The sequence below is a fragment of the Bactrocera dorsalis genome, chromosome 5, assembly GCF_023373825.1.
Source record: "Bactrocera dorsalis isolate Fly_Bdor chromosome 5, ASM2337382v1, whole genome shotgun sequence".
NCBI classification, from domain to species: domain Eukaryota; kingdom Metazoa; phylum Arthropoda; class Insecta; order Diptera; family Tephritidae; genus Bactrocera; species Bactrocera dorsalis.
Window position 1 is genome coordinate 62,696,066 of NC_064307.1, and position 14,137 is coordinate 62,710,202.

General features: G+C 28.3%; 1 protein-coding gene across 4 annotated transcripts in view; it reads left to right on the top strand.

The window, feature by feature from the left end:
• The window catches only part of LOC105224015 (CD151 antigen), a 48,673-nt gene that overhangs the window by 10,285 nt on the left and 24,251 nt on the right, over positions 1–14,137 (top strand). For 2 of the 4 annotated variants that reach the window (XM_029549325.2, XM_049457218.1), the window contains one exon: positions 1,875–2,000. Coding sequence is in view for 1 of the 4 variants with exons in the window: in XM_029549324.2 (XP_029405184.2) it covers positions 12,696–12,737 (42 nt within the window). In the remaining 3 variants the exon portion in view is untranslated. The other 2 variants (XM_011201978.4, XM_029549324.2) reach the window with 2 other exon arrangements.

A 14,137-nucleotide genomic window follows, 5' to 3' on the forward strand; every position in this document is an offset into this window, starting at 1 on the left:
TATACGAGAAGTTGTCTAAAGATTGTCTGCCAATTTTAAGGGTTAAGTTTCTTTGCAAGTGTGGTCTTCTGTAAAGCCCTCCACCACATAAAGACTCCATAGAACATTATGAGCTTGACTATGGTGTCATAGAGCCAGAGTACCACCTTCGGTGAGAGGCCCCACCTCTTGCCAATAGCTCCTCTACAGCAGTATAGGGCAATCGATGCCTTTTTGGCTCTCTCCTCGATATTCGGCTTCCAAGAAAGCTTCTTATTCAGGTTGAGCCCTAAATACTTTACTGTATCCGCTGGTTGCAGGCGAATACCTCCCATTTGCGGCAACGGTGCCACAGGGATCTTGTATCTTCTACTAAATAAAACCATTTCTGTTTTATTTGGATTGATGGCGAGTCCACTTCCGACCGCCCATTTTGTTACAACGCTGACATATCCCTGCATCAACTCATACACGGTGCTTAGAAACTTTCCTTTCACCATAAGTGCTGTATCGTCTGCATAGGCAATCACCTGACAGCCAAGATCCTCTAGCTTTTTGAGAAGGTCGTTAACGACTAGGATCCATACAAGAGGGGAATTTAATGATTACTGTAAAAAGATATATAATTGATTTAATCTGTTAAGCTGATGCTAGAAATAATTGACCAATATACCCAAGGACGTACAGAGAAAACTGAGGCTCGTCGATGGTATCTTTCTTTATTAACGTAGACAACGCTTACGCGGTTGTTGTTGTGTCCTTTCCATTGGGGGGTGTATTTGTTTACGTGGCGGGTACCAAATCTAGCGCTCAACCCTGAGGAGGGATGTTTAATCTACAAAAAATATTGTTGAGTACCAGACCTACCTGAGAATTTCGGCCGAAGACGAATTGTTCCGATTTTCTCCTCGTTCACTGAAAATATCGCTAATGTATTTAACAGGCCAATTGAAAAATCCCCGGTCTAGCATTGTTAAACACATTTTTTTTTTGACAAAAATCGTTCGACATACTTCTGTTCAAGGGTGATACGCTGATTAAAGCGATCCTAAAACTTTTCGATACCATTTTTGTGTTGCAATTTGTAATTTGCTTTAAAATAGACCTCAGTTTCAGCGATCATCTCGTCATTCGAAGAAAATTTTTTCACAGGCTGGATACTTTTGAGATCGGTAAACAGGAAGTAGTCGCTGGGGGCCAGTTCTGGAGAATACGGATGCGGAAGCAATTCGAAGTCGAATTCATTGATTTTTGCCATCCTTTTCATTGATATGCGACACGGTGCATTGTCTTGGTGCAACAGAACTTTCTTTTTGTTCATATGCGGCAGTTTTTCGAAGATTTCGTTCTTCAACCGGTCCAATGACGCTATGTAATAATCGCAGTTGATGATCCTGATTTTTCCAAGATAGTCAATCAAAATTTTTATTCCATGTGCATCCCAACATATAGACACCATAACCTTGCCTGTCGACTTTTGCGTTTTTCCATGCTTAGGAACGGCTTGATCGTGTGCCATCATTTGGATGACTGTCCCTTGGATTTCTGATTGAAATAATGGAGCCATGTTGCATCCATTGTCGCATATCGACTAGAGTTTATTACGCTTCAAGAAATTCATCAATAATAGGTATTGCTGACGTCACAATTGCGCGCCTACTTTGAAAATTACGATTAAAAAATAAGTAAAATTGAAGCGTGGAAATAATTTTTATATATATTTTATACTATATTACTATATTACTTATTTATAGCAAATTTATTTATTTTTATATCATTTATTATTATAATTTAGTATATCCAACAGAATCTATCTCAAATGCAACTATGTATTCTTAAGAATTATTAAACTAATTTATAAATCTATTTTCCTCCTCCTTTATTTATCTCTCCAGCATCCTTGGTATTGTTGTTGCTTCCACAACAAATCAGTATATCGCAGCAGCTTGCAATTGTTGTTAAAAAAAGCCGCCAAAATTGGTCGCCTAACGAAAACTTCGTTTGTGCTCAACGACTACAAGGTGAGTGACATTTCGCCAATACTCGTGCTCGTATCTATTCACATTGTCGCATTTCGTCGTGTCTCAAGTGTGCGTGTGTTTTTTGTGTGGCTTACTCAATGTTTAACTTTTAAAAAAGAAAAAATATATATATATTTGTGTTGAAAAAACCGAGATTCCAAAGCCATTGGTGAGTTTTCAGTAGTATTTGCTTTTACTTCATTACAATTTCAAGGAATTGTTGTATGTCGTAATTTTTTTAAGTATTGCAAAATTGCTTATTGTAGTTAACTTTCCGTATAAACAGCCTTCCCACTTGTTTCAATGTGTAAACATTTCGTGGCGAGGTAAGTGAGTCGGTAAACAAGGCGGTAAGTGGCATTTCACGGGGAACCTATTGTGCGTAAAGTGTTTCCAAGTGCGTTTAATTGAAAATTCAAATGAAATATTTTTATAGAATTTCGATTTTCAATTTGTCTATAAGCTGTCTGCGTAAAAAAAGTGCGATTTTGAGGTTATGTATTTATTGGAGGTTAGGAGAGTGCTGTCTGAAGTGGGAGAATAAAATAGATAGCATTTGTTGATTAAAGAAAGAGCGTGGGATGAGAGATGTAGTGGTAAATTTATGATGATAAAAATGTATGAAAGTTTTAATTAGCATAAAATTGCTGACAAGGAGAGAATTTCGATAGACTTAGATTTTTAAGAGATTCTTTACTCGAACGCCATCAACATGTTTATACATGTATATTTATCATACCTTGAACAGGGTATATTAAGTTTACTAAAAAAATTTAACATCCAGCAGAAAACGTCAAAAATCCCATAATAAACGCTGAAAATCACAAATTACCAAAAACAAATATTTTGCCAATAATTTTTCTGGGAATCCACTCTTGAACCCGTTCAAAAAAGAACAAAAAATGTAAGAAATGCTTATAATTTTCAATGTAATTATATAAGCGGCGTGAAATTTTCAACAAATAATGCCTAAATGATGTACAAAAATCTTGGTTACCCCATGACTATGCATTATTGAACCAGATACTAAATTTTCAGCGACGCGTGTGCCGAGCACTTGTGCCATGTAATTGATTTTTTATTGTGCCCTTACTTTGTAGTAATGAAGCCGCAGGCAATTTTCGATTATTACAAAACTATTAAATTTGTTTCGGACTTATTGGATTTTTTGTGAAGAAAAGCTTAGCGGCATGAAATCAAAAAGGGTCGAAGCATAATTGTTTTTGCTGGCTTGTGCTTTGATTGTGGGTTTTGACGTCATTTTGCTATAGGCTCAGCCTAGCTCTGTTATATTTTGTAATTGAACTTGTGTAAAGTCGTCAATAATCGTACATAATTTGGAAATATATTACTATTACATCTTTCTTTCTTTGAGCATTTCTTTGAATTAAGTTTTACTTTAAGGGGTTACATGGGTTTACTCAGGGAAAAAGCAGCCTTTTTTCAACAATTTTTTCTCATATAAAGCATGAAATATTTTACTAGAATTTTTTATTGTTACAAACATTATTTTATTGTTCCAAACATAAACTATTGACAAAAAAATCTAAAATTTTTGGAAAACGAATGCTCAACTCGGCCATTTCGCGTGATCCCTCAGCAAAAAGATGCGCCGCATAACCACTTACAGCTTGGAAGTCCAGCTGCCCTGACACTAAAACGGCTATGATTGCAGAAATATTTGAAGTTTTGAAAAATTATCTTAGGCAGACATTTCTGAATATCTAAGTTATCGAATTTTATGAGAGAAATGTCTAGATTTTTTTCAAAATACTAGACTGTGGTAATCAAAAACTTTCTCAAAAATATGCTGTTAACAAGTTTCTGCAGTAAGCTCTATAGACTGCATAACAAGCAATGAAAAGTAGTGAATTGAATGACTTGAAATTGAAATGTATAAACAAATGATTTATCAGCTAAAGTCATTGATCTTGAACTTCATCTTACTACAATTGCGCCTGAACAAGCCAAACGAATGTAATAAACATGTGATTGACAGGAACAAATTACAATAAAAATGCATGGAAAGTGACCGATCAATTAAAAATTTATGTATGTATATGTATAGGAACATAAAAATCACAATGAAAACCTTTTTTAATTGAAGGGCAGTTTTGTTATTAATTTGAAAGTAAGATTTTATTATACAAATTAAAAATCATGAATGCATGTAGACAGTGAAATGTACACTATGCATAAATGTATACATATATATTTCATTTACCTGAATATATACATATATATAGTTACTTCTTTTACCTAAATATACATATATGTATGTGTATATCGTCACCTTAAATGCCAAATAACGTCTAATCATTTTTCATAAGTTTATAGGCGGGAAAAAAACGATTTTTTAGCAATCACTCATATTGAAACAAAGTTTGAGTTAACGTTTTGGTTATAAAATGGTTAAGGGTTCAAATTATATAATACTACTATGAGCAAAAAAATAGTAAGACTTTGTTCATAATTTTAAAATTTTTATTCTATTCTTCAAAATCTATGTCGTCCACTTCAAAGTAATCCCCATTGGGCCTAATATAATTATGCCAACGTTTTTTCCTTAAATTTGATGTGGTTTTTACAGCTCCTGCAGCTGAAGCTTTCTGAGCCGATAAGCAGATAAGCAGCCTGACGCTTTTGAGCGTAACAGGCTTTCCCTGATGGGCCACAGACTTTAAAACATGCATTCGCAGATGCGCTACTGGCACTTTTAGCATCTCCTTCCCTTATTTTATTATTACCTTTTTTGTAGCCATAATTGGGCTACCGGGTTTTGGTTCTGCCTGCCACTGGTGCTCTAGGGTTAATGCCATCACTTGAAACTGGACCAAGCTTAGCTCCTGCCTTTGTGGCGGCTACTTTCGATCTCTTGTTGCTCTTTTCTGGGAGTCATTAGTTTTCTACGATTTTTTTTTCTATGAAATCTGGACTGCTTTAATTCTTTACTATTTTTGTTGCAATGGTTCTTGTTTTGGACCCATGAGTGTAGGTAAAAGTGTAGGTTCGATAGCACATAGCTACAAAAGTAAGGTTATCATATAACGAAGGCCGCTAGGTATCCGAGACTGGGCTATTTGAGCGCTCCCTGCAAGGCAGATCTTCGGCACGGGTCGCTTGACATCTTGATACAGCTCTTTGTGTAGCCATAGTAAGACTTCTAATTTGAATGTTGTGCTATAGAGGAGCAATGAACACCCAACTTAAAAGGTAAACCTTAGCTAGGTACCTCCTAACTGCAACAGGGACGAACCAGTCCGTCCCCGCCATCTTTGAGATATTGTGGTGGTTATTACCAGTCGCCGTCAGCGTGGAGGGTTCATCGGGACATTTTTTTAGAGTCTTCCAAAGTCTAAGGAATTCCAGATACGTGGAGCCTTTGACTAAAATATAAGTCGCAGACCGTTGGAAGCACTGTTGGAACTTCTGTATTTAATTTTTATAGAACACTGACTAACTTCTGATAAGCCGGAGCCACATAATTTTTTGAAGTGATGTCTAAGAAGAGTTGAATTGCATTACATTAATTTAAAAAATTCTTATTAATTGGTAATGCTTAATTAATTAGTAACTATATTATTATTCAAACTACCTAAGTTTAAAAAATTCTTGTTAAGATAAGATAATACTTAAGTATTTAGTTAGTATAGTAGCTCAAGTAGTATGTGGTAACAATAACACCTAACGATTTTCAAAAAACTTCCATTACTAAATTTTTCTTAAGGTACTATTTCCATTTCATTTCAAATCGAACAATGATTTGCTTTTATAACTGCTAAATTCTAATATATATATATAAATATTTATAAACAACTGAAAATAATTAAGTAATTGCCTAGGAAATTCAACAGAACATCTTTAAACTTTTTGCGTAGGCGACAATTAGTTGCATAAACACTTGCAAACCCCAATTTTACTCATAAATACGCTCTTTATTTAGTTTGATTACTAAGCTTATGGTTATGCGCACATGTTGCTGCAACATGTGTCTAAGCATATGAGTTGAGTCACGGAACAACTGGGCGTATGATTAATTATTTAGACATTTTGCGTTGTAATGATTTCTCACGCGGCTTTGAATACATATTTTCTGCTAGTAATTTTGTTGCAAAAAGAGCGTGTGACTTGATAAAAAAAATAATTGAAAGCAAAATTAATGTAAATTATTAGAAAATATTTTTTGAATTTTTTTAAGAAATGTTAATTAAATATTTTTTATGAGTACAAAGAACTTATAGTCCGTATTTTATATGCTTGAAAAGTTTTATTCAAACATAAATTAATATACATAAATATTGTATATACTAGACCATTAAGCTATAAACTGCTTCAGTAGATGTTACTTCCAATGCTTAAAGTGACATCGATTTTATTCACAGCTGATTGGTGAATGAATTTTCTGTTTTTTTTTCTTTTTTTATTTATGTGCGATCGTGACGTACTCCTCGGTGGCAAGTTTCTGCTTTTATATGCTAACAGTCTAACAGCAACAGGCAATGCAACCTTAACCTTGAATCTAAGCACGTCCAATGACCAAAGCAGTAACGGTAATGAGACAAGTGTAACTACAATTTTACGAATACAAACATATGTATCTACACACACACAATTTTAATACAATTTTATGGTTGTAAATACATATATCTGTGTGTAAGCATAATGGCTCGCGTTAGAGAATATGTGCTTTTGGTTAGCAGCTTTTGATTTTTTGCCCTCTTTACAGTTGATTGCATTAAAAAATGTTTATTGCCACTCATTCGATTGGTAAAATAATGTTAGCTAGACACACACACATACCTAAATTAAACAAATAAATGTAAAGTGTTAAATATTTTCTGTGCATGCGGCACTTAACTTATTTAATTAGCGCGAAAATGTTCGAAAACTCAATGTAAAGTAAATAAATTAAATCTAATTTAGGCATTTAAATGTTATTTTTTTATACTTATATGTGAAGTACCGTTGATTTTCTGAATTAATGAACTTGATTGTGGCACATTGTATGCATGGATAGGGCTCATTAGGCTGAAGGCTTCAAGCGAATAGCGATTGTTGGAGATAATGTGTTTTTGATGGTTACTTTGTAGGTAGAAAGACTTGTGAGAAAAATGTAATGATTACATTTTATTACCTTTGGATTACCTTGCAATTTTTATGATTAATAGAAAATAAAGTCTTTATTTTTTAATGGTTATCAGTTGATTATTCTTTAATATTGGTAAACTTTATCTTCATTGTTGAAAATAATGCGATTTTGACGGTTACTTTGAATGGTAGAAAGACAATAATGAAAGAAAAGTGTAATGATTACATTTTATTATTTTAGCATTACCTCGCTAGTTTGATGGTTGGCAAAAAGTAAACACTTTATTTTATTGTGTATATAACTACAATTGGATTACTATACGATGCAAAGGGTAATTCATGTAATTCAACCGAAAAATATTAATTACTTGTTAATACAAAAAAGAAATCTTAAATATTATTACCTTTGGATTGCTTTGCCATTTTCACGATTGACAAAAAATAGATTTTTTAGTTTGTAATGATTACCATTACATTTTGATTACTCTTTGATATTGTTAAACTTTATCTTTATTGTTGGAAATAATGCGATTTTGATGGTTACTGTAGCGGTAGTAAGACAGTAATGAAAGAAAAATGTAATGATTACAGTTTATTATTACCTTGTTAGGAAAAAATAGAATAGTTGAAAAAATACAAAAAAAAATGTAAGTAATCAAAAATTCATTACTGATTAAGAGAAAATTAACAAATCAATAGTTTTTAAAAATGTCGCATATTGAGTAATTTTTGTTTTTAAAACACTTGCTATTTGAAGTAAAATTTAAACGTAAAAGTAATCAAGAAGTAATCCGTCATGTTTAAATATGTAGTAAGTTTTTAATTTACCTATTAGTTGCCTATTAATTTACTTATTTTTTACAGTATTATAGTATTTGTAAATAAATGCAAAATTAATGCAAGTAATCAAAATGTAATTCATTGTAAAAAAATCAAGTAATCGATTACTTGAGGATGGATATTAAAAGTGTAGCATATCAAGTAGAAATATTTTTTACTAAAGCAATTGCTGTTTGAAGTAAAACTAAAATATTACAGTAATCGTAAAGTAATTAATTACATTCAGATTTGTATTGAAAAGATAGAAGTAATCAAAAAAATTATTACAAAAAAAATGCTAACTAAGGCTCTTAAAGTGTTTAAAAAAATTGATATTTGAATTTAAGTAATCATAAAGTAATCCGTCATATTTATATGTGCAATAAACTTGAAATATACATATTAATTGATAATTACAAGGTTATCTATATTTTTAAAGCAAAAATGCAAAATTAGTTAAGTAATCCATAAGTAATTTATTGGTTTGCATAAAAATCAAGTAATCAATTACAAGACTTATCAATTATATAAAAGAAATATAAAAACTGCAACAATATGCAATATAATATAGTAATCTATGCTTTCGAAACAGTTGCTATTTAATTTAAATTTATATATAAAAGTAATCATAAAGTAATTCGTTACGTTTAGGTTTGTAAAAACCTTTAAAATTACTATTACTTGCCGATTGGAAGATTTACCTATATTTTTATAGCAATATTTGTAAAATAATGCAAGTAATCAAAAAGTAATTAGTAAACAAAATATCAATACGAGAGTAATTACATTTAGATTGGTATTAAAAAATATTTGTAAAGCAAAATATTTGTCTAATCAAAAAGGTAGTAAATTGTCAAAAACCACGTGAGTAATTCTAAACATTGATCTTAAGTTGTAATCTTCTAAACAATAATCATATGCGAATATGTTTGTAATATTAGTTAAAGTTTCTGGAAAATTTACAAGGAACTTTGGAAAACTTGAAAGTATTTAAAAAGTAATTTAATTGTAATGCAGAAATATAAAAATTTTATGAGCGTATTTGGATTAAATAAGATAATGGAATCCCACTTTTTAATTTATTTTTCAAATTATGTCTACAACAATCAGAGTTGTCACATCAAAATTTTTCAAAAAGAAAAAATCCAAAAACAATTTTTCTTTTTCAAATAAAATTAAATGAAATTTGTGTTTGCTTCCAATGCGAAAAATTTTCTTAAGAAAATTAGTGCAGCGCTGCCAGGTGGCAACCCCAAATGATATGTATTCATAATTTTTAGTTTTTTTTTTGCGTTTTTCTGGTTTGTTATTGCTGCTATTTATTTACTTAGAAAAGTACTTATAATTAGCGTTAGTTGCCCTACGTAGAATTTCTCCCCTTTCTTATGATTTGCATATAATAGAAATTTAATTGCTTATTGGCCTACCAATTTGTATAATAGAAATTGACTTTGCACTTTAAATTGATCACGAAACTTTATAATTGAAAACAATTATAAAAGTAATTTATTAATCATTTAATGAATATTAATATAACGTCGATGTATTTAAATTTTTTGCGATGAGAACTATTTTAGTGTTTTCATTACGTAAACGTGTAGCTCGACTTGAATTGCAAACTTGGCCGCAATTTTTTAACACGTACAAAGTCGCATATATACTTAAATAAATATGCATGCATGTATTTACGAAGTAAACACACATTTTATATAACCATAAAGTTGTGCCACACAAATGTCATGATTTATTTGCAAGGCCTGTGACAATTGTGGGAAGATTTTGGTTTGTAATTGCATTCATAAAACACAATTCACCCGTTTTGCGGCTTGAGAAGTGCACAGTCTGACTTGAATTATTTTTCGCTGATTTGTGTGTGCTTATTTTTAGTTGGCGGTGTTTAGTGCCAGTGATGTACGTGTAGAGTGTGAATTTAATTTTACTTTAGTTGCATGAAGATGCCAGCAGTGCATGAGTATATTTGTTTTTTCGATTTTTAAATTTTTTTTTTTAATTTTTTTGTTTGATTTATTTTTATTTTTATTTTTTTCAATTTATTATTTACTCCGAATTTTATTTTATTTTCAATGCAAAATTTTCGATTCTTTAAAACTTTTTTAAGATTACTTTTATTTCTAGATTATTTTTAGTTTTTTAGATTTACTACATTTTCCGATCTTTTTTTTTTGTATTTTTTAGATTTTATTTTATTTTTAGATTATATTTACTTTTTATGTGTTATAGATATATTTATATTTTTTCTATATTTCCTATTTTTCTATTTTTTTATTTTTATAATATTTTATGTTTTTTTAACTTATTATTTTTTCCAATTTACTTCTTGGATTTTTTAAAGATTTTATTTTTAGATTATTTTCGATTTATTATTTTTTCTAATATTTTTAAATTTTTTCGATTTTTTTTTGATTTTTTTTTTAATTTTTTCGATTTTTTATATTTGTCTGAGTTTTTTCAAAATATTTTTTTTTTATTTTTAGATTTTTTTTTTATTTTTTGTTTGATTTATTATTTTTTCCGATATTTTTAATTTTTTTCGATTTTTTTTTTTTTTGATTTTTTTCGATTTTTTATTTTTTTCGATTTTTTATTTTTTTCGATTTTTTATTTTTTATTTTTGATTTTTTTCAAAATATTTTATTTTTTGTTTGATTTATTATTTTTTCCGATATTTTTAATTTTTTAGATTTTTTTTTGATTTTTTTTCAATTTTTTCGATTTATTGTTTTCCGATTTTTCTTTTATTTTTTTTTTTAATTTTTTATATTTGTCTGAGTTTTTTAAAATATTTGTTTTTTTTTATTTTTAGATTTTTTTTATTTTTTGTTTGATTTATTATTTTTTTTAGTTTTTTTATTTTATTTTTGCAATTTTTTCAATTTTTTTATTTTATTTTTATTTTTTATATATTATAGCTATATTTATATTTTTCGATGTTTTTTATTTTCATATTATTTTTATTTTCGTTTAACTTATTATTTTTTTAGATTTTTTTTAAATTTTTCGTTTTACTATGTTTTCCGATTTTTTATAATATTTGTCTGAGCTTTTTAATTTTTTTTATTTTTAGATTATTTTCTTTCGATTTTTTTATATTTTCCGATTTTTTTTATTTTTGAATTCTTTTCTATTTTTTTTATTTTATATATGTTTGAGCTTTTTTCCAATTTTCTTTATTTATTTTTTTTTAATTTTTAAAATTATTTTTTCGAGTTTCTAAGATTTTTTTATTTTGAGCTTATATTTTTATTTTTTCAATTATTTTTTTGTGGATTTTTCTTTTATTTTTGCATTTTTTTCGATGACTCAATCTATTCTATTTTCACAGCGTCACCCGCTCATTTTGCCAACGGCAATTAACTGCAAATTGTGTGTACGTGCATGTTTCTATGTAGTTTATAGTCTCATTACATATAAACAATGCAAAGTAATAATCATTTAATTTTTATGGCTTTATGCTCATGAATATTAAAATGCTTATATACATCTAAGACTGCAATGCTAAACTATAACAAGATTTGAATGTTGGGAATGCTTTGCGGCGTCAAATTTTTTTCACACACTTAACCGCAAAATATTCAGAAAATACATGGCAGTAATTAATATTTTTCCGTAAAATATTTTGTTTTTCAATTTTTATTTTTTTTCTATTTTTTTTACTTAAATTTAATTTTTTTCTTTTTTAATTTTTTACTTAAACTCAAATAGCGCAGCGGTTAGTCAGTGATCTCCTTTTATCTTCTTAGCACACAAACAACACATTAATCACATGACAGGTATTCATTTGAGCTGTTGTGTGCTTGCTGTTGAGTGCCCGACACTTGTCGGTGAAAAATCAAAGTTAACATCTATTGTTGTTATTGTAGCGCATGATTTTTAGTCACCAAAAAATACAACGCAGGGAATCTCAGCGAAATTGTCTAAAAGCACAACATTCGCCAATATTTAGTGGCATTCTACATATATACATATGTACATGTGTGTGCATTAATTACATTGGCGTGTAAACTGTGTTGGTCACGTATACGCCCTGTTGAACAATTAATTTTGATGTGTAATTGCTTGCAACGAATTGTAGTGCACGAAAACAAAGTGAATTCAATATATATCAACAGGTGTATATATATACAAATATATTTAAAAAAACAATATATACATATATATGTATATGTAATTGAGTCATATGCCACTTGTTTATTTCACTTTAGTTGCGGCCCAGCTGCTGTCTTAATGCAACACTTACTTTATATACACTGATTGATATTAACATTTTAATTTATAATTTTTTGCTCACACCCTTAATGCAATTAAAGCATGTTTTTTATAACCAAATCACTAAATGCCAACTACACAAAATGCAAAAACAAAATTTAAATCTCAAATGCTGTCTCGATAATTTATCTGTCACGCATACGTCCTGTCGAACGTGCGCAAGGAATTAATGGTTTAACGTTTGTTTTTGCTTTTAATTGCTTTGAATGCGTTCAAGTTGTAGCTGATATCAACAGATAGTTAGTTATATGTAAGGTATTTTTTATTCAAATTATTTTTAGCGAAATTTAATTATTTCAAAATAAAGCCTTTTTTCAATGCAAAACGCGCACTATGGAAAAAATTTCTTGTGTATGAAGCAGTCGGTGTTGAGCCAGCGTGAGAAGCTGAACTCTTGATTTTAAATTTTTAAGACGGTTTTTAGTTTTTCTTGAGTATTTCGAAATAGTCTTGCTTTACGGCTTAGTTAAAGTGTACTTTTTTTATTTTTCACAATCATAGATGAGTTTTAAAATGAAATCATATTCGCTGTTTGCCATGCATGTGAGTTGTATACCAATTAGAAAAGTATAACTTAAAAATAAATTAAAAAAAATTAGTGAAGAGCGTATTAGTTATTTTAGTTAGTTAGTTTTTTTCGATTTTGGACTTCAATATGAATTTTAAAAAAAGTCACTTGTTTTGTGGTTTTTTTAATAAACAAAGTAGTTATTATTTCTGCGTTTGTGAGACTAAATTGTTACAAATTGGGACTAACGTCTTGGATAGCTGCTTAGCCCAGTTTCTTTTTCAATTTATTTGACTAAAAATGGCTGAATTTTTTATTAGAATATTTTTTAAAGCACAAATACCGCAAGAGACTTGCTATTGCCTACCATAAGGCAACCACTATTAGAATACCCAGTAACTCAAAGTGCTCTCTATAAAAACATTTTTTTTTTTAAATTACTTTACATATAATATTTTAGTAGTTAAAATATAACCAGTACATTAAATATTATTTTATAAATAATTAATTTAATTAAAAAATTATTTTAAATTTAATTAGAATTTAGAAAACTATTAAATTAAATTAATAATTAGCAAAAAATAAATCAAATTTGCAAATAATTCTAATTAAATTACTTAAAAAAATAATTAAATAAATTTTAAAATTAATTATAACTAGAAAAAAATGAAAAAGAAATTTAATTTAATTTTTAAATAAAAATTACAATAATATTTAGAAAAAATAAATTAAATTTATAAGTATTTTTATTTAAATTAGTTTAAAAAATAATATGTAAATATTGGAAATTAAATTAAATTAAAAAATACAATTAAATTCAATTAACAATTAAATTCAGAAAAACGTTAAATAAAAATTAAAGCAATAATCAGAATATATATATATAAGGAATTTATGAATAATTTAAATTAAATTAATTAAAAAAAAATTAATTAAATTAAATTAATTAATTAAAAAAATAATTTAATTAATTGTAAACTTAATTAATAACTAGGAAAAACTGAAATTAATTTTAAAATAATATCGAAATTAATTGAAAATTATTTTAAATTTAATAAATAATTCGAAAAAATAACTTAAATTTTCAAATTATATTAAATTTGGTAAATTATTAGAAATAAACTAAATTTAAAAATAATATTTAATTTAAGCAATAATTAGATAAAAATACTTTCTAAAAAAACTAATTACTGCGGTTGAATTAACTTTCATCATTCTGTTCGAAATTTATTTTAATATACTATATAATAATATAGTACCTTATTCAAATATAATAAAAAAGCTAAGTTGTTTGTTTCGTTAGTATACATAATTATGATTACAAATATTATAAAGAATTATAGAACTATTCGCCCTTTTACCACATCTTTGAAACAAATACTAAAATTTTAGTAGCCTACCTTTCGGCGCATTGTATAATAAACTAAGGGATGAC